At 43.3% G+C, this 25,431-nt stretch overlaps 1 protein-coding gene across 1 annotated transcript in view; it reads right to left on the bottom strand.

Moving 5' to 3' along the window:
- LOC134457400 (leucine-rich repeat-containing G-protein coupled receptor 6) overlaps window positions 1-25,431 on the bottom strand; it is a 266,153-nt gene that overhangs the window by 73,638 nt on the left and 167,084 nt on the right. Inside the window, exons 5-9 of the mRNA XM_063209416.1 lie at window positions 20,858-21,073; window positions 19,214-19,285; window positions 12,646-12,714; window positions 8,703-8,774; window positions 4,518-4,589 (exon numbers count right to left, since the gene is read on the bottom strand). Of these exons, the coding sequence (XP_063065486.1) occupies window positions 4,518-4,589; window positions 8,703-8,774; window positions 12,646-12,714; window positions 19,214-19,285; window positions 20,858-21,073 (501 nt within the window). The remainder of the gene's footprint in view (window positions 1-4,517; window positions 4,590-8,702; window positions 8,775-12,645; window positions 12,715-19,213; window positions 19,286-20,857; window positions 21,074-25,431) is intronic.

Here is a 25,431-nt window from a genome sequence, read left to right as displayed (position 1 = left end):
CTAAGAGTTCACAGCGTGATCGGACCAAAAAAAAAAGGTTTTTTTGAAAGCGCATCGAACGTCTAATTTATAATCGTAGAAAATTGTGACACACAGATTAAAATTGAAATCGAAAAATCGTCCAGTCCTAGTTAGACAATTACGTTGGCAGCCCTTGTCTATTATTTCATCAATATTTTGTACATATATTGGGTAATCATGTATGTGGGTAGATGACGTGACGTGTAAATTTTGCTATCGCAGTCCTATGGTGTGATTGTAAAAGTCCTATGGTGATGGTAAAAGTCCTATGATGTGACACTTTGGAGTATCACACCAAAGGACAAACAGGTCACACCAATGGACTAGATATTTGAGAAATAGCTTTTAAAACAACTGGAAGTACATTTTTTTTTTTGTTGTTGTTTGACTGGATAAATATTGTGTATTCAAATTACTTATTCCTTCATTGGCCTTTGGAATTTATACTTTGAGGCATTGTTGATGAATATTTGCTGTAGGGCTGTCGATAACGTCGATTGCGTAAATAAGTCGGCATGTTCAACATACCGTCGTTTACGTGATTTGCGCAAAAAAAAAGTGACTTGCGCAAGCCGCGAGGTAGACGTTGCTGCAACTAAACAGAAGCGAAGAAAATGGCAGAGGCTGAAAGCCCGAGGGTGTCAGTGTCAGACAAAGATGAAGGTGCAGTGGCACCACTAATCAGCCCAATGAAAAAAAGTGATTTGCGCGAGCCGCGAGGTAGCCTAAGTGCTGAAAACAGAAGTGGAGAAAATGACAGGGGCTGCACGTCCGAGGGTGTCAGTGTAAGATGAAGGTAACAGTGGCACCACTTATCAGTCCAATAAACGGACAAAGACATCTAAAGTGTGGCAATATTTTAAAGACAAGGCACAAGACCTGGTTGTGTTTCTGTAGGAGACTATATTTATTGAGGAAGTGAACGTTTTTCAGATCGAGACGCGCAGTATATTTCACGCTGCTTTATACTGTCGCTATGCTGGCGGCGTGCATAGCAGCGACAGGGAGATAAAGCAATGATTCGTAATGTGCCTGTTATAGACGCAATATTCAACACCTTTAGGGTGACAGTGGTCGGGGTGTTTGTAGAAGAGCTTGTATACAAAGTTAAAAAGTAAATGAAGACAACAGATAGCACTTTGTGCCGACTGCAGGTCTAAATAAATAGTAATATCATTCTAATAATATAATAATACTCATAATTATGTCGTGCTGCAATTACTAACTGGGTCTATATTAGCGACAGAAGGGGGATAGGGACCAGCTGTGTGTTGGTGCGTCAACAGAATGACATGGACAGAGTAGCCTCGATGTTCTTTCCTTGCAGGCTACTCATAAAATCTCTGGTAGCCTTTACCCTACCTATAGTGGCCCATATTTGTTTCCACTTTCCTAATACTGTATAAATTGGGCCTCTTTATACATCAGTAGGCTAATAAGCTAACTTGATTTGAACTGAAATAAATATATATTATATTAGGCCTGTATGTATTATACTCTGTCACTAATTTATTAAATGTCCCCTTTCTTCGAAATCATTGTCCTAATAGGCCCTAGGTGCACTCTGCTTTATTTGTCTTTTATTTTTCAGGTCAAAGTTAAGTGGCATATCACAGTTTTTCCCTTCAAAAAAAAAAAATCGTTTGATAATCGACTATTCGAAAAAAATAGACTAATCGTGAGAAAAATAATCGTTAGGGACAGCCCTAATTTGCTGTTGATTTTAGATACTGTCAAATGATATAAAATGTCATGAATGGTGCTTTGAAACCATAAAATATAACGGTAACAGTGAAAGAAAGATCAGTGAGAGAGTATATAGAGGAGTATAGATGAATAAAGTATGCTGTGGAGAGCTCAATATACAGCATAAATATCCAGCTTGAGAAACCAAACAGGCACTGGCCACTACACACTACAGGTTCAATGGTGTGACAGTCATAGCATACCTACAAAAGTGCGATGGTCATGCCAAGGTCACACTTCAACATGAGTCTTATGAGCTCTGCAGGTTACATTCAATGACCGCATGGCTGTCATTGAGAGTTACGATAGGCTGATAATCGACGATTCAAAGACTTATAAGTGTAAAGTGTAGGTCCATATTGACTACAACATTATATTATGATCAAAAGACAAAATAATCATGTTGATATATTTGTTTCTGGCTCAGTTTTGCATTTCTGTCCTTTAGCGTGACCTGAATGTCCTACGGTGTGACATGTTTTAAACGCTCAAATATTTGTTTGAGCTAAACAATATGTTTGATAAACACTGAATATTGCATTAGGGAAGAACAAATTATCGTCCCTTATCGTTAGTATAAATTCGGACAATTTTGAACATTTAAAAGAAAGATATCCCTGTTTTTCCTCGAAGGTTTCTAATAATCTCACATCTAATGGGAAAAAAATACTTAAATGGTAATTTCTCATTAAGTTAAGACTTTAAAAAATTGCAATAAATATGAAGAGTGTAACAATGTTCATAAAACTCCATCAAGCCATTTCTACATTACTTAATATATTTATTTCTTAACGTCACACCAAAGGACATATTTTCAGCAAATTGCTTTATCAACGTAAATAAATAATCAATGAATAGACCAACATTGTGACCACTTGGATTTTTTGAAAGATTAATTGCTGCACTACGTAGACATATACTTTTTCCCTCATAAACAATGTTTTGTGAAAAAAATGTTTTTTGCTGCTTATCCGTCATCTACCCATGTGTACAATAGCCTACAATGTATTTGACATACTTTACTCGAAGTTACGGTCAGGACTGTGTTTATCAGCAGCGTTTTAAAACCAGAGGTGACCGCTTCTGTTGGCATTTTCCCCTGCAGACACTTGGATAACTATAGCAACAACACAAGCTCAAACAGACAGAGAGCGCCTGTGCAGAAAGACACTTTCTTTGCCCAGGTTGCAAAGTTGTGAGAGCCCTAAATGCATCAATCGTACTTGCACTATGCGTTGCCGGTGCGGGAAAAATAGGAGACTGACAGTAGTAGACAATAGCTACCTTATTTAACTTTCATACAGTCAGTTAATGTGCCTCACGTAGACTGGGATATAAACAGCAAATGACACGAATTGCACACAGATTTCCCCGACATTAGGCTGCAGCAATACAGTTAGTTTGCTGTGCGATGTCTGCAGTAAAATCTGGAGTAACATGCCAGATATCGGAAACACGACCGACTGTCAGTCTAGTTTGTGTCAATGACGTTGCCTCGATCCTTGAGGCCTTAAGCACAAGGCTAGGATGAGAGGAAAGAGAAAAATAGGGACACATAGACGTTGTAAGAATGTCGTAAGGACAGACATATGGTCACCCTACTGTAGGCTAACTGTTAGCGCAGTCACAGATCCATCCAATTCCATTTACATGGCTACAAAGTTTACATGGCTACCATGTCAGGTTTTAATCTACATTCACACCTCTAAGTACCCTCTTAAGGCAGGCATACACTGTACGATATTTTCACTTGTGGGTATGAAGCTCCTGCTCACACTGCACGAGGGAATTTCACGATTTAAAAGTTCACATCTCACGACTCACGTCCTCACACTATACGAGCCGAAAGTCGGATGCGAGCCGAATGCTTCCATTGTGCGACATGACAGGCATGTTTCCCGGGTCCACAGAGGACGATAACATGCGCACCTGAGGTAGAGATGAGGACACGCTCAAAGAGCGAATCGCACGGCCCTATTCATTTGTGCACTTGTTGTGTCAAATCGGGTCTTAGCACTGCTTTAAAGGGGTAATCCAGTGTGAAATGGGTAGTGTTATCTAGTGATGCTGAGCGATAACTTTTGCCACATACCTCACCCTCATAGGTCCCCTGCAATCCGAAGTCAAGTGGTAGTTAGCCAATGCTAACATAGGGCTTTTGCTGTGGTCAATCCGGGAATCGAATTAGCCATCCTTATAAACCTGTACTTTCCACCCATTTGCTGGCCTCAAAATTACTTAAATGTTCATTCAGTAGAGTTGCGGGGCTGTTGACATGTAAATCCAGGCACAGAGAAGTTTGATAGTGCACCGTTTTGTTAGAAACAACACCATTGGGAGGGAGAGCGAGGTGAGAGCGAGGTATGAGCTTGTTCACATGACACCAGATACGTGTCTTTGTGGATTCCGATTGTCTTGGTTCCAAATACAAATGAACAGGGTGCATATAAATTATGAAAAACAAAAAGTGTGTGTTTTAGAGATTTGACTTGACACAGTAATTAACAGCCGAGGACTGTAATCAATCACACAACTGACAGTCTCACTCACTCTGGGCAATTTTAACTTCTGAAGGTAAATTACGCACGCACGCACGTACACACACACACACACACACACATAGGAAAAAAAAACTTTTTCTCAGCAAAATACATGTTGGAATATGTCTTAATGGGATAAGTACAAGTTTTTAACCATAGCATTTCACACATTCATCAAATCGCAAATTAGGGTTGACACAGAGCACTCACAGTGTATGTAGCTTTGGTAGGAACTGGAAAGCAGACCTGCCCACAAACTGGATTGGATTCTCGTAGAAGTTTCTGAAGGGAAATAAAAAAGCAAGTGATGAGCCAGTGAGTAAGCGAATGAGAGAAAGAGAAAGAGGCAGATAGAAAAGTTCCAGCTGTTGGGAAATATGGTTAGAAATGACATATTAACAGTCACAGCAGCACAATTTACTTTTCCCCGCTCACTTCATTGTCTTTGAGTTGAGTTTTCCCTTTGTGTTTAAAGACTTTACATGACTCAATATTGGAACAAATGATCATCCATCCAACCCCACTCTCTGACTCCCACCTAACCACAAACACCCCCCTCCCCCCACACACACAAACACAGAAACACAGAGAAATACAGGCACACACACACGTTTGGCAGGAGTACAGTATAGAGACATTCCACACAATTCTGCAGGGTTATGGTGCGAGCCTTGGGAAGTCCTGCTAGGGAGAAGGGGGGAGAATAGCAAGTGATCAGGAGCAATAAAGAGAATGAGAAAGAGTACGTGAACAGGGTGTGAAACGAGTGAGTGCGAGCAAATGCATGGCGGGGGAGAAAGACAAAGAGGGAGGGAAAGCTTTGAGAGGAAGAGAGGGAGCATGGTCAATGTACAGTAGTGTAGTGTACAGTAGTGTAGAGTAGAGATACTTATTGATCTCAATGAAATTGAGGAATAAGGAAAAGCAGTACTGGTGGGTGAAAGCCACATGAATTAAGGTGTGAAGGAGTAGTTGACTGAACAGGCAGGTTGTGAAACTTGGGGAACAGAATAATATGTGAATAAGGGTAATAAGAGAGTGAAAGAATAAAGGGGGGTGGGGGTCATCAAACTCAGACTTACGTGGTTTGGAGCAAACCTGGGGCCTCATATAAGAAGCTCACTTACGGACAAAAAAACTAGGCTACTTAAGTTGTTTTCCACAGACACATCCACATGTAGGCCTACTAAAACAGACTAGACGTGGAAAACTGCGGATCTCCACACGAATTTCAGGGCTGCCGTGGAAGTTACCATAAGCTGGTGCATTTCGTCATTTTGGTGGCACACAGAGGTATGCAGTGCAACTACACGTGCTGTTTGTGGTCTGGGTGGAGGGGAAATATCAGAGAAACTGGATATACTCCTAGAATCTCTGAAAATATAGCAAAAATGCAACCAGTCAACGTGGATTTGAATCTTGAGGCGCATGAATAAAAAAGGCCACTTCAACCATATTATTGTTGAGACACAGTGGCAGCTGATTAAAATGAAACGGACTCATAAAACTATCCTGGAATGACAAAGAAATTGGATGCTCACCAGCATTAGGCTATTATTTCAAGTACCCTAGGCAGCTGTTAAAAATTGATTATTTTCAAGACTACTGCGATGTGTCTTCTCACATTTGTTGGGAACGTCTTCACTGCAGCGCATCTTGCCTTTCTCTTTTAACTAAGGCTACTGTAAAGATTATTATCTGTATAGATTATTAGCCATTATTCATACATGCCGTATGTATGCATGCGTCATCTTTCATATTTATAATAATAATAATAATAATAATAATGCATTTTATTTGAAAGCGCCTTTCAAAACTCTCAAGGACACTGTACAGAGAGAAACAAAAATAAAACAAGACACATAAACAGAATTTTAAACAAAAATAAATAAATGAATACATTTTTTTAAATATGAAATAAAATAAAACAGAGTTTATGAATCATAGAGAATAGGCTATCTGAAACAGATGGGTTTTTAGCCTGGATTTGAACAGGGGCAAAGAGTCAATATTGCGGATGTCAGGGGGAAGGGCATTCCACAGCTGAGGAGAAGAGCTGCTAAAAGCTCTATTCCCCATGGTATTAAGACGGGCAGAGGGGACAGAGAGGAGAATGGAGCAAGAGGAACGGAGGGGGCGGGAGGGAACAGCAATGTGAATAAGATTAGATAGATAAGGGGGGGCAAGATTGTGGATAGCCTTGAAGGTGTGGAGAAGTATTTTAAAATGAATTCTATATTTGATAGGGAGCCAGTAGAGATGTTGGAGTGCAGGGGTAATATGGTGACAGGAAGGGGTTTTTGTAATGATGCGGGTAGCTGAGTTCTGGACCAGTTGGAGCTTGTGGAGAGATTTTTGAGGGAGACCAAAGAGGAGAGAATTACAGTAATCAATGCGGGAGGTGACAAGACTGTGTACAAGAATGGAGGTAGAATGGAAAGTGAGAGAGGGGCGGAGACGGTTAATGTTGCGTAGGTGGAAATAAGCAGACTGTGTGATGTTGTTAATGTGGGAGAGGAAGGATAGAGAGCCATCAAGCAAGACACCCAGACTCTTAACTTGAGGGGAGGGGGAGACAGGGTTATCAATTGAGAAGGAAAAACTATCTGCTTTGGATAAGGTGGATTTGGTGCCTACTAGTAGGACTTGTTGGAATTGATTTTCAAAAAATTGGAGGTGAACCAGGATTTGATTTCAGAGAGACAGGTGGTGAGGGAGGGGGAGGGAGAGTGTCAAAGGGTTTGCCAGATAAATAGAGCTGGATGTGATCAGCATAGCAATGGAAATTAATTTTGAATTTGCGGAAGATATTACCAAGGGGAAGGAGGTAGGTGATAAAGAGGAGGGGCCCCAGAACAGAACCTTGAGGGACACCAGAGGTGACAGGGGAGGGCTTAGATTTAAAAGACTTCATTTGAATAAATTGAGAACGACAGGAGTGGAACCAGTCAAGGGGTGTGTTACTAATGCCAATTGAGGAGAGTCTGTGGAGAAGGATAGAATGAGAGATAGTGTCAAAGGCTGCACTGAGGTCAAGGAGAATGACAATAGAGAGTAGTCCAGAGTCAGCAGCCATGAGCAGGTCATTAGTGATTTTAACTAGGGCGGTTTCAGTGCTATGTCGGGGGCGAAAACCAGACTGGAAGTGCTCATGGAGGGAGTTATGAGTTAGATGGGAATGGAGCTGTTATACCCGACATAAACGTTTATTTCTCAGCAGCCTTGGCGACTGTCCTCGATACGTGTTTTGATGTAATGCCTTGTAAATATCATGTGGGAGGAAACCTGCATTTTACTGCAGTATAAAATGACAGGGTCTTTTTTCTGCAGTCCTCACATTAAGTAGGCTACTACCAAATGCCAGACTTAAAGGGGCTCCAGGTAGGATTAAAAGTTTAATTAATCACGGTATCGAGACAGCAGATGCTTGTGTGAGTCTTCAGTAAGTGAACAGTGGACCGAACCACTGTCGTGAGAAACACTTTTCATTTGAAACATCGCTTTACCTACCGTATTCAGATTTGTATCAACTGCTGGCATTCTGGGATGAAAAACAGTCTCACAGCGAGTTTATTTGAACAGCATTTTTTCATTACGGTGTAGATTTGGAGACAGGTATGCCACGGGCATCTTGCAAATGACGTCATCCTACCTAGTAAGTCTTTAATACACGCCAAAATAATTTTGTTATTGTGCACGCAGCATCTTTCTTTTTAAATTGCCTACCTCCGAAACAGCGCGTCACCTCGTCATAAAAAGTATTTCCCGCGTTCACCCCTTTCCCATTCTTTCAACCAATGAATGCACACGAATGGGTCTGTTCATACTAATTAGAATATTCATATAGAATATTTAAGGGAGGAGACAGGGAGGAGACTTTGGCCCGCGTGTGCTCGCGCATGTGCGCAAGATTTCACAGCAAAACCTGGTTAAGCACTTATTGATACATCAGGATTTTTTTGTTCGTAAATAACTTTCACGATTTTTACGTCCGCGCTGTTTTAGAAGGAAATCCACACACTTCTTAGTACATGAGGCCCCTGGAGAACAGAATAAGAATTAGAATAAGAATAAGAATGGGGGGGGGCGTCAAATTCAAACTCACATGTTTGGAGCAGCGGGTTCCCCACAAAGGCCCTCTCAGGAATGACAAGGCGGAGACGTAAGCCCTCGTGTGCTCGTGCATGTGCGCAAGATTTCACGGCAAAACCTGGTTACGCACTTATTGATACATCCGGATTTTTTTGTCCGTAAATAACTTTCACGATTTTCACGTCCGCACTATTTTAGTAGGAAATCCACGCACTTCTTAGTACATGAGGCCCCTGGAGAACAGAATAAGAATTCGAATAAGAATAAGAATGGGGAGGGGGGGGTCGTCAAAGTCAGACTCACATGGTTTGGAGCAGCGGGTTCCCCTCAAAGGCCCTCTCAGGAATGGCCTTGATGTTGTTGTTGTGGAAACCCCTGAAACCAGTTACACCACACACACCACACACACACACACACACACAGACACAGAAAAAGAAGATGAAATGACTTTAGGGCTCAGTTCACATGCATCGATCACAACTACAGCCACATCCGTGGCAGCACAGTCCATCAGTCATCATAGTAACTGCACAGTCACAGTGTGCAAATCATACCATACCACGTCAATGAGAACAAAGGGCTGTTTGTTTATGTACGTGGTGCAATATGCAGCGGACACTAAAGAAATGACAGTCTCTAAGTCACAATGTCTGTTGCCTCACAGCTTTCATGGGGGGACAGGCACTATGTAACCCAGCGCTAGGTCTAGTTCTGGTGTTATGAAAATGGCTTTGTTAAATATACGATCTCTTACTAACAAATCTGATGTAGGACTACACTGGATTCCACATTATTACGCAAATGACATTTTTTGCTGTTTCCCCAAATAATCAATATGAATGACAGTCGTCATAATTTTCAAGTCATCAGCCATTAGAGTACAATTAAAACGTTTTTGAATGAACCTTCCAACGATAATGGTATTTAAAAAAAAAAGAAGAAACTTAAAATGCTCTGCTCCAAATTATTACGCAAAACAGTTTTGTAGTGTTGTAATAAGTGGTGGGCCGTTATCTGCGTTAACGTGCTGCGATAATGTGAGACTCTTATCGCGCGATAAAGAAAATATTGCACGTTAATCTATTCTCAAAATATGGGTTTGGAGTTTGGGTATGCACGTCGCCTAGCGTTTCATTGACAGACGCTTCCAGACTGCACGCCAGTCGCTTTTACTCTCCACCTGTTGCTTCAGCAGACCTACTAAATATGAACAGTGTTTGCATGCTGAAAACATGAATCTCTCTGCTATGGTGGTAGGTGTTGTTTGAGTGCTTTTTCATAAGTGGTAGAGACGTTATTGTTTGAGGTGAAGCATAGAGAGACATTATTGTGTCTGAGTACCAGTCCGAAATAGCCTACATTTCCTCACACATTGCATTGAACATATAAACAACTTCCAGAAATCTTGCCTGTGCCATAATTGCAAAACATTTCGTGTGATATGCATTTTGAAGATTGTCAAACTGAAACTGTCAATATCTACTCTCGCTGAATGTCTGTGTAATTGCAATTCCAATCAGGCTTTAGAGCCAACCATATCACTGAAACAGCACTAACCAAAATAATAAGTGATCTTAGGCTCAGCACTGCTGCTAACAAAGTTTTAGCACTTATCCTCCTCAACCTCAGAATTAATTAAAATTAAAATTAAGCTTCTTCTTCATCAGCTTCTTCTTCTGTCTATTGCCTTTGCAGTTATTGATAACGCTGTATGGGTTAGTTTATTAATGGTAGGTAAAACTCCAGTTCCTCTCTTAATGGCTGCAGTGCCCATTGCTAATCTCTGAGCACCATGCCACTACAAATAGCCTAGCTAAGTAGGCCTAATGGATGACAGTGGAGGGGTAAATTGTGAGGTGTCTTATATACATAGGCCTATTAAGCCTAAAATGTAGCCTAATAGAACTTCATTATCAATTCAGTTGAAAACCACAAATGTTGTGTTTTTATATTTAGCCTAGTTTCCAATGTTATATAGCCTAATTCTGTTCCTCTTTGTGGGGAATGGCTGAGATGGGCCTACATGATGGTGAATCTATTTTTAAAAACCTAATGCAGAAATTGGAATAGGCCTATGAAATTGAGCTGCATTGTTATGCTGTTAAGCTACTCCAATATAGGTGTTAGGCCTACTATCTAGGATTGTAACAAAGGCACACTGCATCATACGTCATACATTTATTGTAGACAAATGAATGTGCATGCCAAAACGTTCTAGTGACTTTTAAACAAATGACCATTTTGGATGCGTTGATACTTTATAGGCCTACTATCATGCCTGGCCTCATACCCTTTTTTTCATACCTGTAGATACACCGATGACCACCCCTTTGAGCTACTTCTCGGCTGTAGCGTAAGGCAAAATACTGCACAAAAGCAAACAAATCAGGCAAAGCAAGTCGAAATGCGTGATGAATGGACCCAGTTCAAGAATAAGGCTTTTGCAAACGGCACAGCTTTCGTTATGTTGCACATGTAAGATCCCCTGTCTTCGTGTTTTTCCAGTTCCATTTAATTAACAACAGGCCGGGCTGCAATGATTATGCTGAAACTGGTATTTTTTTATTTCTAATATTCCAGCTCCCTGACATTGTGAAGGTAGAGATGGCGTCCGCGCCTTTGTCTTACTTGAGAGTTTCGCTCGGTGCGTAATTCCAAACACACACCTTGATGCTGTTCAGTGAAACTGTATTAAAAGCTGAAAAATAAAGAGAAGCCAAAAAATAAAAATGGGATGCAAACGTTTCCTAGCTCCCTGACATTAAAATAAAAAAGCGCTTCAATCTACAGGCATAGCTCTCCCAAACCTGTTGGTTGTCTTGATATGAAGAGCCTTTCAGCTTTTAGGCTATTTGATTGACCGCATAGCATAGGCTAGCCTACTCATTACGGCACATGGTCGATTTTTGTAAGGGTTTATTGATTACAATGCATGGACATTGAAATGTTATATGAGATTGGGGGCAACGTTCAGATTCCATCAGGTACAATATGATAACTGATGTAACTGCTATGCTAACTGCTAATATCATATGCTAGTGTTATACTTACACCATACATTTACTTCTACTTTTACTTTGACACCTCTGATAATGATTTTGTGAGAGGATTTAAAGAATAAAGTCAATCTGGAGTCTGACGTGTAGTAGCATAACGAGGGGGCAGCGTGGCCCTTATACCCCTGCATGGGCTCTAATGCCCCAGCTCAGCCACCTGTTACCCCCACTGCCCAACCACATACAGCTGAAAAACACTTTGGGACACATGAGCCGGAAAGAGGTCGATCTTCATTTGCAAAGCATCTTCTGAGCTCGAGAAAGGGGGGTAGAGGGTGAGATGCTATCAAGAGAATGCACACACACATTCAGAAGCACGCACAGACAAACACACACACACACACACACACACACACACACACACACACACACACACACACACACACACACACACACACACACACACACACACACACACACACACACACACACACACACACACACACACACACACACACACACACACACACACACACACACACAGTGTACACGGTGGACAGGATTAGCTGTGAAAACAGGAACATAGCAGCCATACCATCGGCCCAAATGAAGAGACTCAGAAAACCTCAAAGAGTGTGTGTGTGTGTGTGTGTGTGTGTGTGTGTGTGTGTGTGTGTGTGTGTGTGTGTGTGTGTGTGTGTGTGTGTGTGTGTGTGTGTGTGTGTGTGTGTGTGTGTGTGTGTGTGTGTGTGTGTGTGTGTGTGTGTGTGTGTGGCAGATGATGTTGGCTGAGGATGGAGTGTGTGTTCTGTATGTGTGCATGTATACATGCATACGTGTGTTTATGTGTTTGCCTGTGCGTGAATGCACACATATGGGGATCAGTGACAATTAAGTGTTTGTACAATGAGAAATTCTAAAATGTTTCAATACATTGTTTTAAACATATCCATCAGGTTTTCTAAAATGTATATTTTGCGTGTGTGTGTGTGTGTGTGTGTGTGTGTGTGTGTGTGTGTGTGTGTGTGTGTGTGTGTGTGTGTGTGTGTGTGTGTGTGTGTGTGTGTGTGTGTGTGTGTGTGTGTGTGTGTGAGATATATATATATACAGAGAGAGAGAGAGAGAGAGAGAGAGAGAGAGAGAGAGAGAGAGAGAGAGAGAGAGAGAGAGAGAGAGAGAGAGAGAAAGAAAGACAGAGAGAGAGAGCTGAGTGTGTGTGTGGTGTAAGCAAGAGTTTTGGGGATACTCACAGTTCCTGAAGTTTCGCCAGAGTCCGAATAGCCACAGGGAACTCTTGTAAATCATTGTAGTTCAGCTCTCTTCAAGATCAGAAGGGGAGAAAGAGAGAGAGAATAAAAGAAAATGATTGGGAGAGAGAAAGAAAGAGAGAAATGGAAAGAGGTGAAGAAAAGAGAGAGAAAGAGAAAGAGAGAGGGGAGGGAATTACAAAGAAATTACAGGTTCATGTGTGAAACCACGGAGGCCCTTGGAGAACGATAAGCAACACTCCAAAAACAACACACGGCTGAGCAGAGCCAGGAAAAGAGAAGAGGAGATGAGTGGAGAGAAGAGAGGAGGGGAGTGGAGAGGAGAAGAGGGGAGAGGAAAGGGGGGAAGAGTAGAGGAGGACAGTGGAAGGGAGAGGACAGGGGAGGGGAAGAGGAGATGAGAGGAGGAGAGGAGAAGAGAGGAGAGGAGAGGAAAGTAGAAGAAAAGAGAGGAGTGTGAGGAAATGGATTGTTCATGGCAGGGCTAGGCCAGAGCCTAATGGAGACGTGCATCCCCCCCTCTGCTATCTCCCTGCCGGGGCTCTGGGCTTTGGGCCTTGGGCCTGACCTGCCTCTTACAACATCCATGGAGGCCGGGGGTCTGTCAGAAGCACTGCATATCAAAACGCGCTAGGCCAGGGCCTTCTTTCACAAGTGGCTCTGGTTTACATATACTGTGGTGCTCTCTCAGGGACGGGGAGAACTAGGGTAAGACAACTGAGCATTACGTGACCCCTCGTTCTGTCCCCATCCACACATTTATACATTTATACAGTGCACACACACACACACACACACACACACACACACACACACACACACACACACACACACACACACACACACACACACACACCAATTCAGTCTGTCAGACTGTCACACCCCTTCTTCCAGGCATTAAAACGTTACGACGTGTATGTATTTCATTAGCGCACGTCAAAGGGCTCATGTCGGCGCGTAAACACCAACGGTTACCATGGACAATGGATCTTTATGCGCAGGTGCTTAAACAACGCAGTTATCAAAGTGAGCGGAGTTGTTCTCACTCCACAGAGGCTCTCCTCGGCCCCGATCCCAGCCGGGCCGGGCCGCTTTTGCTTTTCTTGGATGTCTAATGTTTCCTTTCATCTTTTGCTTTTCCACTCAGCCTTTTCAAGCAGTAATTATGTGGGGGGCAGATCCTATAATTGAACAAGAGCTGGAGATGTTTTTTTTCTTCATCATCTTCTTCTTGTTCTTCTTCTTGTTCTTCTTCTTCTTCTTTCTCTCTCCCTCTCTCTCTCTTTCCCTCTCTCTTTATCTCTATCTCTTTCTCTATCTCTCTCAGACATTTGTGTTGTTTCTGTTCCTCTCATTCTCATTTTGTATTTGGCCAACAAATGATGAGTGCTTAAAAGGCGGATTGGGAGTGGGAATGGGACTTGGGCGATGACGATAAATAAAGGGAAACAAATGGTCTGACGTTCCCCTCTCTCTCTCTCTCTCTCTCTCTCTCTCTCTCTCTCTCTCTCTCTCGCTCCTGCCACGGCCCATCCCCTGTCGTCAGTGCGTCCCGCTCTGCGCACTAAGAAAACAGCGGCCTGAATGCGCCTCATTATCCCCCTTCATTATGGGCCTTATCCCTCAGTGTTAAGGGTAAGCTTTCAAAACAGTCTAAATGTTTATATATTTTTTCTTTTAGGAGGAGCGGCTGAGAGAGGGATAGAGGGCAAGGGGGGTAGAGAGAGGGAGAAAAGAGAGGGGGTGGAGGGAGGGAGAAGGAAAGAGAGAGAGAGTGGAGAGAAAGAGAGAAGTAAAAGGGGGTGGTGTAAGAGAGAGAGAGAAAGAAAGAAAGAAAGAAAGAAAGAAAGAAAGAAAGAAAGAAAGAAAGAAAGAAAGAAAGAAAGAAAGAAAGAAAGAAAGAAAGAAAAAGAGAAATGAAAAGAAAAGAAAAAAGAAGAGAAACCTCCCTCTGGCTGGAGGCCATGTCTTTTGAAGTGAGCTTGCTTGCGAAGGAGAAAGGACCTGTCTTGGCCAGCTGCCAGAGAGGGTGAAGCATTCAGTGCTATGCTAGAGAAATACACCCTTTAACAACAGCCATCTACCCCTCCACACATACATATATCCCTCCATCTCTCTTTTTTGCACGCATGATCCCAACCCTCCACTCCTCCACCCCCTCTCTACTTCTCTTCATCCAGTTCCCCCACTCCACTCCTCACTCTTTTCACCCCTCTACCCTCCCTCTCTCCTTTCTGTGCATACGATCCCACTCCTCTATCTATGCTGAGCTTCATCACTCCATCTCTTCCTCCTTTCTGCACATACTGTATGATCCCACCCCTTTTTCTCAACAATTCCCCCTACCTCCATCCCTTGTTTCTGCACATATGATCCAGCAGCTGTGTTGCCATCAGTTCCCCCTGAACAGCAGTGTCCCCCTGGACCATAGGAGCCCCCCATTACCTAAGCCTTGTCCCCTGGACGCTCCCATTACCTAAGTCACGTCCCCCTGGCCTGGGCTTAGATGTGGGGTGCAGAGCAGTGATTCCCAAACAGGGGTATGTGTACATCTAAGGGTACGTGAGCATACAGCAGCAGGCACAATGTTATAATGATAAATGTATGAATCACAGTGATATTGGGAGGGAGGAAGAGATAGTGAAGAGGTAGTCCATACTACAAAAGGAGGTACTTCAGGCAAAAAAGTTTGGGAAACACTGGTGTAGAGTACAATGTCCTGTAGACGCTTAGATGTGGGGTATAGAGTAGGCCTGTGACACACTGCTGCTACATACATCAGGGCAAATACTTAACTGGGTGTTTTATTGGAAACATGTTCAAAATAAAGAGAGAGAGAGAGAGAGAGAGAGAGAGAGAGAGAGAGAGAGAGAGAGAGAGAGAGAGAGAGAGAGAGAGAGAGAGAGAGAGAGAGAGAAGCTAGCTGATGAGAGACCTGGTGTGACGTGTTCTACTCATTCAACAAATAAGTGTTCTAGTGCAAAAGGGCAATACAAAAAACAACAACAAAACAAAATACAAACTTTACACCTACTACATGTATATTTTTTCTTGTTTTGAAGGGTGATGAAAATAAGATGGGTGTTTCCATTCTGTGAGATCAGGCTGAAGTATGGGGGTTAACTCCCTTGGCACTTTAAAAGATCAATCATTTGAGGCTTTGAAAAAAGTAAGCTTGAATAATGCTTTTAATTTCCTGAGCCAAGAGCTAGTGTTGGATGAGAGGGCATGCACACACACACACACACACACACACACACACACACACACACACACACACACACACACACACACACACACAGACACAGACACAGACACAGACACAGACACAGACACAGACACACACACACACACACACACACACACACACACACACACACACACACACATCACCTTGCACACGCAATCTGGCCACACATGGCCACACACACATGCACGCAGGCATTGGCCACTGATCCCAGTCGAGCAGATGGCATGTGCTAGAGTCGCCAGCTCCAAAACTCCAACACCCCCCTCCCCCCACTCAGCCTTGGTGTGTTCATTCCACACAAACCACCCCCGGTCTCTCTATATCATCCCCTCCAGCCCCGGTCTCTCCACACCCCCCCCCCCCACCCCCCCCCCCCCTACCCGCCAGCTCAAGCCCCGGTCTCTCCATCTTGGGTTACACCTGAGTTATTTCCTCCAGCAGGATTAGGGGGACACTCCGGCTGTGCTATGGCGATGACGACGGTGGTGGGTTTAAAAAAACACATAAAAGGAGTCGCCATCTGATACTGTATGTGGCCAACTCTCACATTAGAGATCAGTAGGCCCTCAGACACTAACAGACACACACACACACTGGAGACATGGAGCCCAACCTTACTTTTTATTTTACTTTATATGCAGGCTATTGGTTTTTATATTGCTCTATGTGTAAGATTGTATATATATTACTGTTTGTGGAGGCTTCTGTTTTTTCCATTAGCACATACTACAGTATTTCATATCAAAATTTCTTTTACCAATATACTTTAATACCTGAAAACCTGTTTCTGTAATTAACTGATTTTCCACCCTCTCTTTCTCTTCCTCCTGTGTCCTCCCTCTCTCTCTCCTTCTCTCTCTCTCTATTTCTGTGTGTGCGTATGCGTGTGCGTGCACGCATACAGTTATGTGTCTGCTCATGTGTGCTGTCTGTGTGTGAGTGTATGTGTGTGAGTGTCTGTTGAAGTTTGGGTGTATGCTTCTCTGTGTGTCACAAATCTTAAATAGTTCATATAAAAAGCAAAAACGTCATTTTTAACACTTCAGCGGCCCATTAAACAAAGCAGGTGTCAAGCGTTCTGTATCCTGTGGACCACCATGACTACTGCATGTGGTGGAGCCTTTAAAGTCAACCGTTCCCATGCGGTCAGGACTTTCTTCAATACATAACCCGCACCAGCAAAATGCACAGCGAATTGCCTTTATTAGCCCAGCCACATAAAAAGTTATCTACGAGTGTGTCCAGCTGTGTGTGTGTGTGTGTGTGTGTGTGTGTGTGTGTGTGTGTGTGTGTGTGTGTGTGTGTGTGTGTGTGTGTGTGTGTGTGTGTGTGTGTGTGTGTGTGTGTGTGTGTGTGTGTGTGTGTGTGTGTGTGTGTGTGTGTGTGTGTGTGTGTGTGTGTGAAACTAAATTGTGGTCTGTGGTTTGATGTGTTTCGTGTGCCTGAAACACAAGTCTCTCTATTCATACCACTGTCTGTGTTATAAGAAAGAGCTATGATGATCTATAATATAAACTTTGGGTATAGGGTCTGTACTGTAGTTATATATTTTGAAATGGATCCGTTACCAAAGCAAATATCTTCTCAACTTCATAATCAACATTTGAAATATTAGATAGATAGATTATTTATTCGTCTTTACAGAAACGTGTTCTGTGCCATTTGTCAGTGCATCTGATAGTTACAGAAACAGAAAAAACACAAAAGACAAATATTCCCCCCCCTCCCCCAAAACAAAAACACAGCATGACATAGGACAAGACAAACCCCCTCATATTATATAGAATACAGTGGTAAAGTGGTAATGTTACAGTTGGATTCTTATTCAACAGCGATATACAGTACTTGTGGGTACAAATGACCTACGGGCTCTATTTGTCAGGAAGGAAGGCAGCCTCAGCATCCTGTTGGAAGGAAACACCTCATAGGCATGATGTAAGGGGAGTGACACAACATTACAAATGCTATGTGCCTTATTAACCATCCTTGCTTCAACAGTCATGCCCATGCTATTTAATGACTGGCAGGCAATCTTGCTGGCCATGTTAATGATTTTGTGAAGCTTATTTTTGTTTGCTTTTGTTTTGTTGGTAAACAAAAGTTGTAGCGTATACGCTGCATTGTCCGAGGTTAATCGTGCAGCTTGTGACTTGAGACAAGTGCTCGCTGGCCAACTGGCAAACCCTCTGTGACTAGTGCCACCACCTGCTGCCACCAGGCATTCCATGTTCTGCTCGCCTCGCATGCCGCAGGGCAGTTCCGGAATGCTCCGACATGATTGAATCAACAAGAGAACACTTTGTGGCAGCTCAGCTCAACTCCACTGCCCCACTCAAGTTCCCATTTCATTGCCTCTCCTCTCCTAACCAAAACATGTGTACTCACAATGTGCTCACAATGTTATCTCGGTTTCCAAAATAAAATGACAAAAATATGTCTTTAATTTCCTGATGCCGACCAATTCCAAGTTATTGGTTTTGGTTGAAAGGCTTTTAATTTTGTATTACTTTATTTTCATATAAAGAATAAAAGAGTGAAAGAAAGGAATAAAACACTTCATGGGCCATCTGTAGTTTCAATGAAAGAGTTAAAGCTGTCATATACTGCACTGCACAATTTAGAAGAATTGCATCGCTACCTTCCAATAACCTTCATGAAAATCACCCCCTTTCATTAAAATGATGTTTTCAGTAAACATAATACACTGTAATTTTTCAACCATGTCTGCAGGTTTGTTTGTGTGTACACAGTGACGGATTCCTTGAGAAAATAGAGTAGCACTCCTTCACAATAACCCTCCCAGGCCATGGCCTTTTCAATAACTATATCTTGTAACCTCCAAACTGCTATTTTCATTACTGTTAGGGATTGACTGCTTCAAGACAGTTCTCCCTCTCTCTTGTTGGACCCTGATGTAATTTTCTGGGTTGTTTGGCTATCTTAAGATGGCCGAAGATTAAAGGGAACATTTCTCAAGTCATCACAGAGGAAAAATGCATTCCACAAAATGTTTGAGAGCTAAATCGGTTTGAAGATGTTAAATGTTTATCCTATTTACCTGCAGTGTGTTGTCTTACGTTTTTGAAAGTGTGTGTGAATGTTGAGTGCTTAAGTGCATGTAGTAGCGTACATTATAGTATACATGTCTGACATTCCTGAAAAAAAACTTTTTAAAGAGTGTCTTCGTATCCTATTCGTACCTAAGAAGAGTAAAAACACATCGTAAAAAAAAACTTGGCTCAGGATATCACGGTGCATGCATCAGAGGGTTGAAGCTTTACATCATGAGAAGGCACTTACAGAGTCTCCAGGCTGTACAGTCCCTCGAAGCAGTTCTGCCCCAGTGTTTTGATCATATTGTTGTGAAGATGCCTGGAAATTACAGCCGTAATTATAATCAGAGAGAGCATTCAAACAAACTGCTCCAAAAACAAACAGCATGATTTTCACTGGATGCAAGCAAAGCATGCAACCTTGTTCCTTCATTCATACCCGCCACCACCACTGTTTGTGTTGTGTTTTCTCTACTGCAATACTGCTAATAATACCCCCAAAGTCCCACCATTATGATCCCTCAAAAAAGCAACAAGACTGGTGCTTTGTGTGATAATGAACACTAATAAGGATTAAATGACTGCCATTAAACTTCTCTGCTCCACATGTTTGTAAGTGTCAAAGTGAATTTCGAGCCTCTTTCGACAACGAGTGTCTGATTTATGGCACTCAGCACTAATCAGTCCTTAAAAGCCTTAAGCAACTCCTTCCACCGACACGCACGTGTGAAAAAATAGTTTCTTGGCTGTTGTTTCAATTGTTCATACTGATCCTGTGTCATCTTAGATTCTCTGTGTTTGGAGTGTGCGCATATATCCACAAAAATGTCCACATACATTTTTAAGCTATGTAAACAACGTAAAACTGAATGTAAAGATACTGTGCACACATCTACTGTATGTGTCGCACTATCATGGCTATGCACCCCCAATGCAAATGAAAACTTAAAACATGACATTGCACACACATCTACTGTATATACCCCATTCTATTCTGTATGATCCCCTCCCCAAGAATGAATGCATGCATGCATGTACACTCACAAACCAGCCCTATCTCACATCCCTACTCACAGCAAAAGAGGTTGGAAAGGTTTGCATGTGCGCACACACACACGCAGCGATTTCTGCGGGTGATTGCCCATCGAGCTGAGCTACCGAACAGCTGATCTTAGTTGACATGCTCGATACCAACTGCAGCAAGCAAAGCTATTACAAGCAGAACCACACTGAGTCTTTTTTGCACACACCGTCAAACACAGTTCCTTGCGGAAAATTACCCTGCGTCAAACTTTTCCTAACGTAATGACATCTAATAGCCAAATCAACCCTACTGATTTAAGAAAATCTGACCTAGGCCTAATTTACCCCTTGTTGCATCAAACTCTGTTTAAGACAATCTGAGCTATTGCATCAAACTTCTCTAATTAACCTATGCGGCATGCCGCAAGCCCACCAAATGTAGGCCTCTCTACTTGCGAAGCAAAAGCTCCCACATAGGTAGATTATGACTCTTGTCATGTCCTGGGAACAGTAGCGTTCAGCTTGGATTTAAATATTTGCTGATTATGAACAAAATTACCCAAAGCCACTATGATGTGCGTTGCTGTAGTTCATATTGAGTAGGCTAGGCTATTATTAGAAATTTCTACGGAAAAGTCTATAGGCACGGACGAGACACGCAGCTCGTTTTAAAATAGTAAACAAAATACATATTCATATATCGGCAAGTTATTGAAATGTCTCCACGGAGTGAAAATCAAGGTAGCTCATCTCGACGAAGCAGCTCATCTCAACAGAACACCGCAAAGGCGTTGTCTGGGATGAGGATCACACACACGCACACGCAAACGCACACGCAAACACACACACACACACACACAGTACTCACAGCACAACGAGGTTAGAGAGGTTTCGGAAGGCATTGTCTGGGATGTGTGTGATGCGATTGAGTGCCAGTGTCATGGCCTGCAGAGAGTTGAGGTTGCCCAGGGCAGCCACCGGGATCTCCGTCAACGCGTTGTCATCAAGCCACAGATGACGCAGTGAACGCAGACCGGAGAATGCCTGGGGTGGCACCTCACTTATCAGGTTGGCATCTAGACGCCTGGATAGAGGAGAAGAGAGGAAAAGGTTAGAGAGGAGACATAGGATCCACAGGTGGCACAGCGAGCAAAGACCAGAGAACACATGGGGAGGAAGCTCCAATATCATCCAGAAGCCTGGGTAAGAGGAGAGGAGAGGAAAAGGTTAGGTAACACTTTCTAAGAACTACCTACGAATACCCTCATAAGCACTTTATAAATAATTAACTAATTATCAACAAAATGTTTATAAATGGGTAACAAATTGTATGTTACCACAGCAGACACAACACAGTCCTGGAAGTTTGTCCTCCAAAGACCAAAAGGCATTAAACCACATAAAACTCAGACAGTAGAAGTTGATTCCCACTCTACTGTGCAGTAGTAGTTTGGTTCTTACTCATTTACAAACATTTGTAAATGTTTTGTTAAATGTTATTTATTATTAAATGTTAATAAAGGGTTTATAAAGCTTTTTTGGGGTAGTTATTCTTAAGTGTTACCAAAGGTTAGAGAGGGGGCATATGATCTACAGATGGCACTGTGAGCCTGGGCAGGAGAGGGCTCCTGTAGAGGGAGGTAAAGGAGCCACAGGTGACGCAGTGACAGTGAGCAGAAGCTGGAAATGGGGAGGTACCTGTACCCTGGGGAGGTACCTGTATTATTAAGTTGGCATCCAGACGCCTGGAACAGGAGAGGAGAGGGTTAGAGTGGGTATAGGGCCGTTGGCAGGGGGCAGGGGAGGGCAGGAGAGGGTGAGTCACAGGTGAAGCAGTGAGCAAAGACCAGTGGACGCCGGAGGTGACACCTCACTTATCAGGTTGGGATCCACATTCCTGTGCAAGAGGAAGAGATGAGAGGCTAAGAGAGGTGTGTAGGAGGGAAGGACATCTGGGAAACGTCTGGCAGTGTACAGGTACACAAGTGGGGGGGGGGGCAGGAGAGAGTAGGGAAGTAAAGGAGAAATAAGGGCAGTAGGGAGATGACAGTAGGAGAGGAGAGAGAGAGAGAAGAGCAGGGAGGGGAGAGGAGGGGGCAGAGCAGGGGTAGGCAGGAAGGACAGGGGAGGGGAGAGAGTGGTCGGGCCAACAGTGGGCAAAGGGCAGGAGAGGGTAGAAGAGGGCAGAGGAGAGGGCAAGGAGAGGACAGCAGCAGAGAAGAGGTCAGGTTAGGTCAGGACAGGGTCATGGTAAGGCGGGAGAGAGCAGACAACACAAAGGTATGGCTTTGACATTTCTTTAAAACTGACAAAAACACAACACAAAACACCAGAAGCAATGGGCAATTTGTACATGCCAATACTGTGCCTCAGGTTTATGTCTATGGAAAACCTTTGTCTTAACTTTGTTCATTTAAAGTAGATAAGAGTTAAATTAAGATATTTTTGGAATCAGAAGTTTTCATTACATTGTAGTGAGTGTTGTTTCATATTGACTTTGATCATGACTTACATTTTGTAAAGTTCAATTTAATGTTTAATGTTTCCACTGCTTTTTAACCGTCTTTGGTCACCAACAAACTCTTCCATGAATGTCAAGACAGATTGCTGCTAAAATGGACCTATGGCCTTTCCAGACCCTTTTTGACCCTGATTATGAACAAGACATTCTTCACAAAGCCATTGGACAAAAACAACCATGGCCTCATGGTTACAGAGGTGGTCTTTGGATCAAATGCCCTCCCTTACCAGTAAGATGAATGAGTGTCCTTGCAACCATGGCCAAAGTGACCTTGAGCAAGGTCCCTAACTCCCCACCCCAGAGACTGTAACCAGTACCCTGTAATGACTGCAAGTCGTTTTGGATAAAGGCATCAGCTAAGTTTAATGTAATGTAACAACAAACGGGAAGGGCCTTTGGTGAGCAATGATGTCTGCCAAGCCTGCTCAATTCCCCTTGGATCATTGAGAAATGAACCGGCTCTAATTTAGCTAGATTTTGAATCATCCATAAGGGGTCTGACACACCAAGGCGGTAAAGCGGCGCGGAACAGCCACGATTTTTACCGGCATCTGTGAAAATACATGGAAACATATCTGTCCTGACACACCATCCGGCGGTAGTCGGGCGTCAGCGGCGCGGGAGCCGGCTCCGCGCCGCGCTGCATTTGGAAAATAGAACTCGAGCGTATTTTTCACGCCGGCGACCGGCGGTGTCTCATTCAAATGAATGGCAAAGTAGCATGCTAGCTTTGGCTGTGGCTAGGGTTTTGAATAGGACTGGCCGCGCACGCTGACGCTGTCAGTGTGCAAGGCAGAGAAAAGCACGCCGGCCAAAACTAAGCAGAAAGACCGCGTCCGTCCTGCGACCGTTCCGTTCCGCCTTGGTATGTTTTGGCCCTAACTTTTTAGTTAGGCTGTTGACAAATGAACAAATAAACAAACAGTCCATAATCTGCACTGGTGGAGGGGAAAAATGCAGGGAGCTGAAGGAGAGGAGGGTGAGCCTGGTCCTAACTTCTCTTTTCTCTGGTCTTGTTGTTATCGTCTGGCAGTTTCACATCTTGGCTCATAAATCAATTAGTCTATCTAGAAGTGACCACCTCAGAGCAGCAGTACTGCTCCTGGCTTCAAGGTGGATTCCTCCTTGCAGAAGTTACATCAGTGCACCGCCCCAGACCATTGCTCTGTTTTTTCTGTCTTCCTTTCTACTCGTGTTTTCCTCAGCGATGGAGCTCAGTGAGCTCCTGAGGCCTTCCCGAGTGCCACTTACAGTGATTTATACTTGTGTTTGATGAAGCTATATTTAGAGGTGCTAGCACAGACATGCTCACTGGCACCCTGTCTCACCCTTTCTCTCCCCCCCCTCTCTGTCTCTCTCAGCAGAGGACTTCAGTGGGAAAACTATCTACTTAAAGAGTCTTAAAAAAGAGGGCAGATTTTAAATCTGGTCTGTCTCCTAAATTGGTGTGACTATCCATTAAATTCCATTCAGTGTCCTAGGCTCCTAAAGGTGCTTCGCTGACATTGTATTACATCTTAGAATGTCATATGAATTCCAGAAGAAAGTCTGCATGAACTGTATCTACCTCATCAACCGTCTCTCACCGTCACAATTAAAAAAGATTGTGCACTGACTCAAACCACATGAAGGAATTCTTTAAAATTACCAAACCTCTTCTCATTGGCATTCCCTGTTAGTCTCTGACCATTTTCGAATTACAAGGACTGCTGCAGTGACTACACGGTGTGAGAAGTTGATGCAGCATGCAAATGATGAGTCAGATCGATTGGAAAGTCTTTTCTGGGTAGAATGGTGCAGCCAAACCAGAGTTAAGTTGTGTATGTGACTGACTGCAAAGGAATGGGTACAAAAATAGTCAAAAGCTGTGGAAAAGAGTCAAAGACCAGAACAATCAATGGCTTCTGGAAACCATTGAAGAGGGGAAGGCAAGGCATGCATCACTAACTCCTCTGCATATGAGAGGATAAAGCTGAGAGACAGAGAGAGAGAGAGAGAGAGAGAGAATGGACAGAGAGAGAATGGACAGAGAGAGCAAATTATTTTGAATGAGGAAAAGGGAAAAGAAGACCAAAGGAGAGTGAGAGAATGACAAAAAGGGAAAGGTAGAAGAGGAGGAAGAAAGAGTGCGGAAAGAGAGACAGAGAAGAGAAATAACTCCTCCTGCTCCTTAACCTTCTTCCTCTCTCCCTGTTCTCTCTTTCGGTAGTTTGTCTGTAAGTGGACCTTGATGTCGCCACAACTAAGATAAATGTGACCTTCACCCCCACCCACACACACACACACACACACACACACACACACCCCACACCCCCCTCAGTGTGTCAACAAGCGGACCCTTTGATGTAATGGATGTACCCCCTTTTCCAAATCGGGGCATGTGCCTAGAGACCCAGTGGCCCTTCCTTTCCTCTCCTCTCCTTCTAAGGTTCTCTCCTTTTGTCTCTTTTGCTCTACTGAGTTGATGTATGACAATGTCTGAGTCCATGGTTCCACATTGCGATCACTTTCTCTGCACAGCTCCCTTTCTTCTGTTTTGCCTTTCCCTCTTTTACTACTCTTTTACCTTGCCTTGCCTACTCTTCTCTCACCATCCCTTTCTTTATCCCTGCTTCTCCCTCTGCCTTCCTCTTCATCTTCTTCTTTTCTCTTTCCCTTCTCTCATCTCTTCCCTTTTGCTATCTTCCCTCCTCTTTCTTTCTCTCTCTCTATTCAATTTCTCTCCTTCACCTCTCTCTCGTCTCCTCTCTTCCCTTTCACCCTGAGCCAAGCCGGTAACCCTCTTCACACTCATTAGTTTCGCTCTGCCCTCGGTTACCCTCCCCGTCACCCCAGGGCTTGGGGTTAAGTTTCGAACTAAAATTAAAGTGTCACCCTTCGCCTTGAGTGATTCTCTGCACTTGATCCGGTTGTTTGCCCCA

The sequence above is a fragment of the Engraulis encrasicolus genome, chromosome 10 (genome assembly GCF_034702125.1).
Source record: "Engraulis encrasicolus isolate BLACKSEA-1 chromosome 10, IST_EnEncr_1.0, whole genome shotgun sequence".
NCBI lineage: Eukaryota > Metazoa > Chordata > Actinopteri > Clupeiformes > Engraulidae > Engraulis > Engraulis encrasicolus.
The sequence above is the reverse complement of the archived record's forward strand: the minus strand, read 5'-3'. Positions and strand labels throughout refer to the sequence as shown.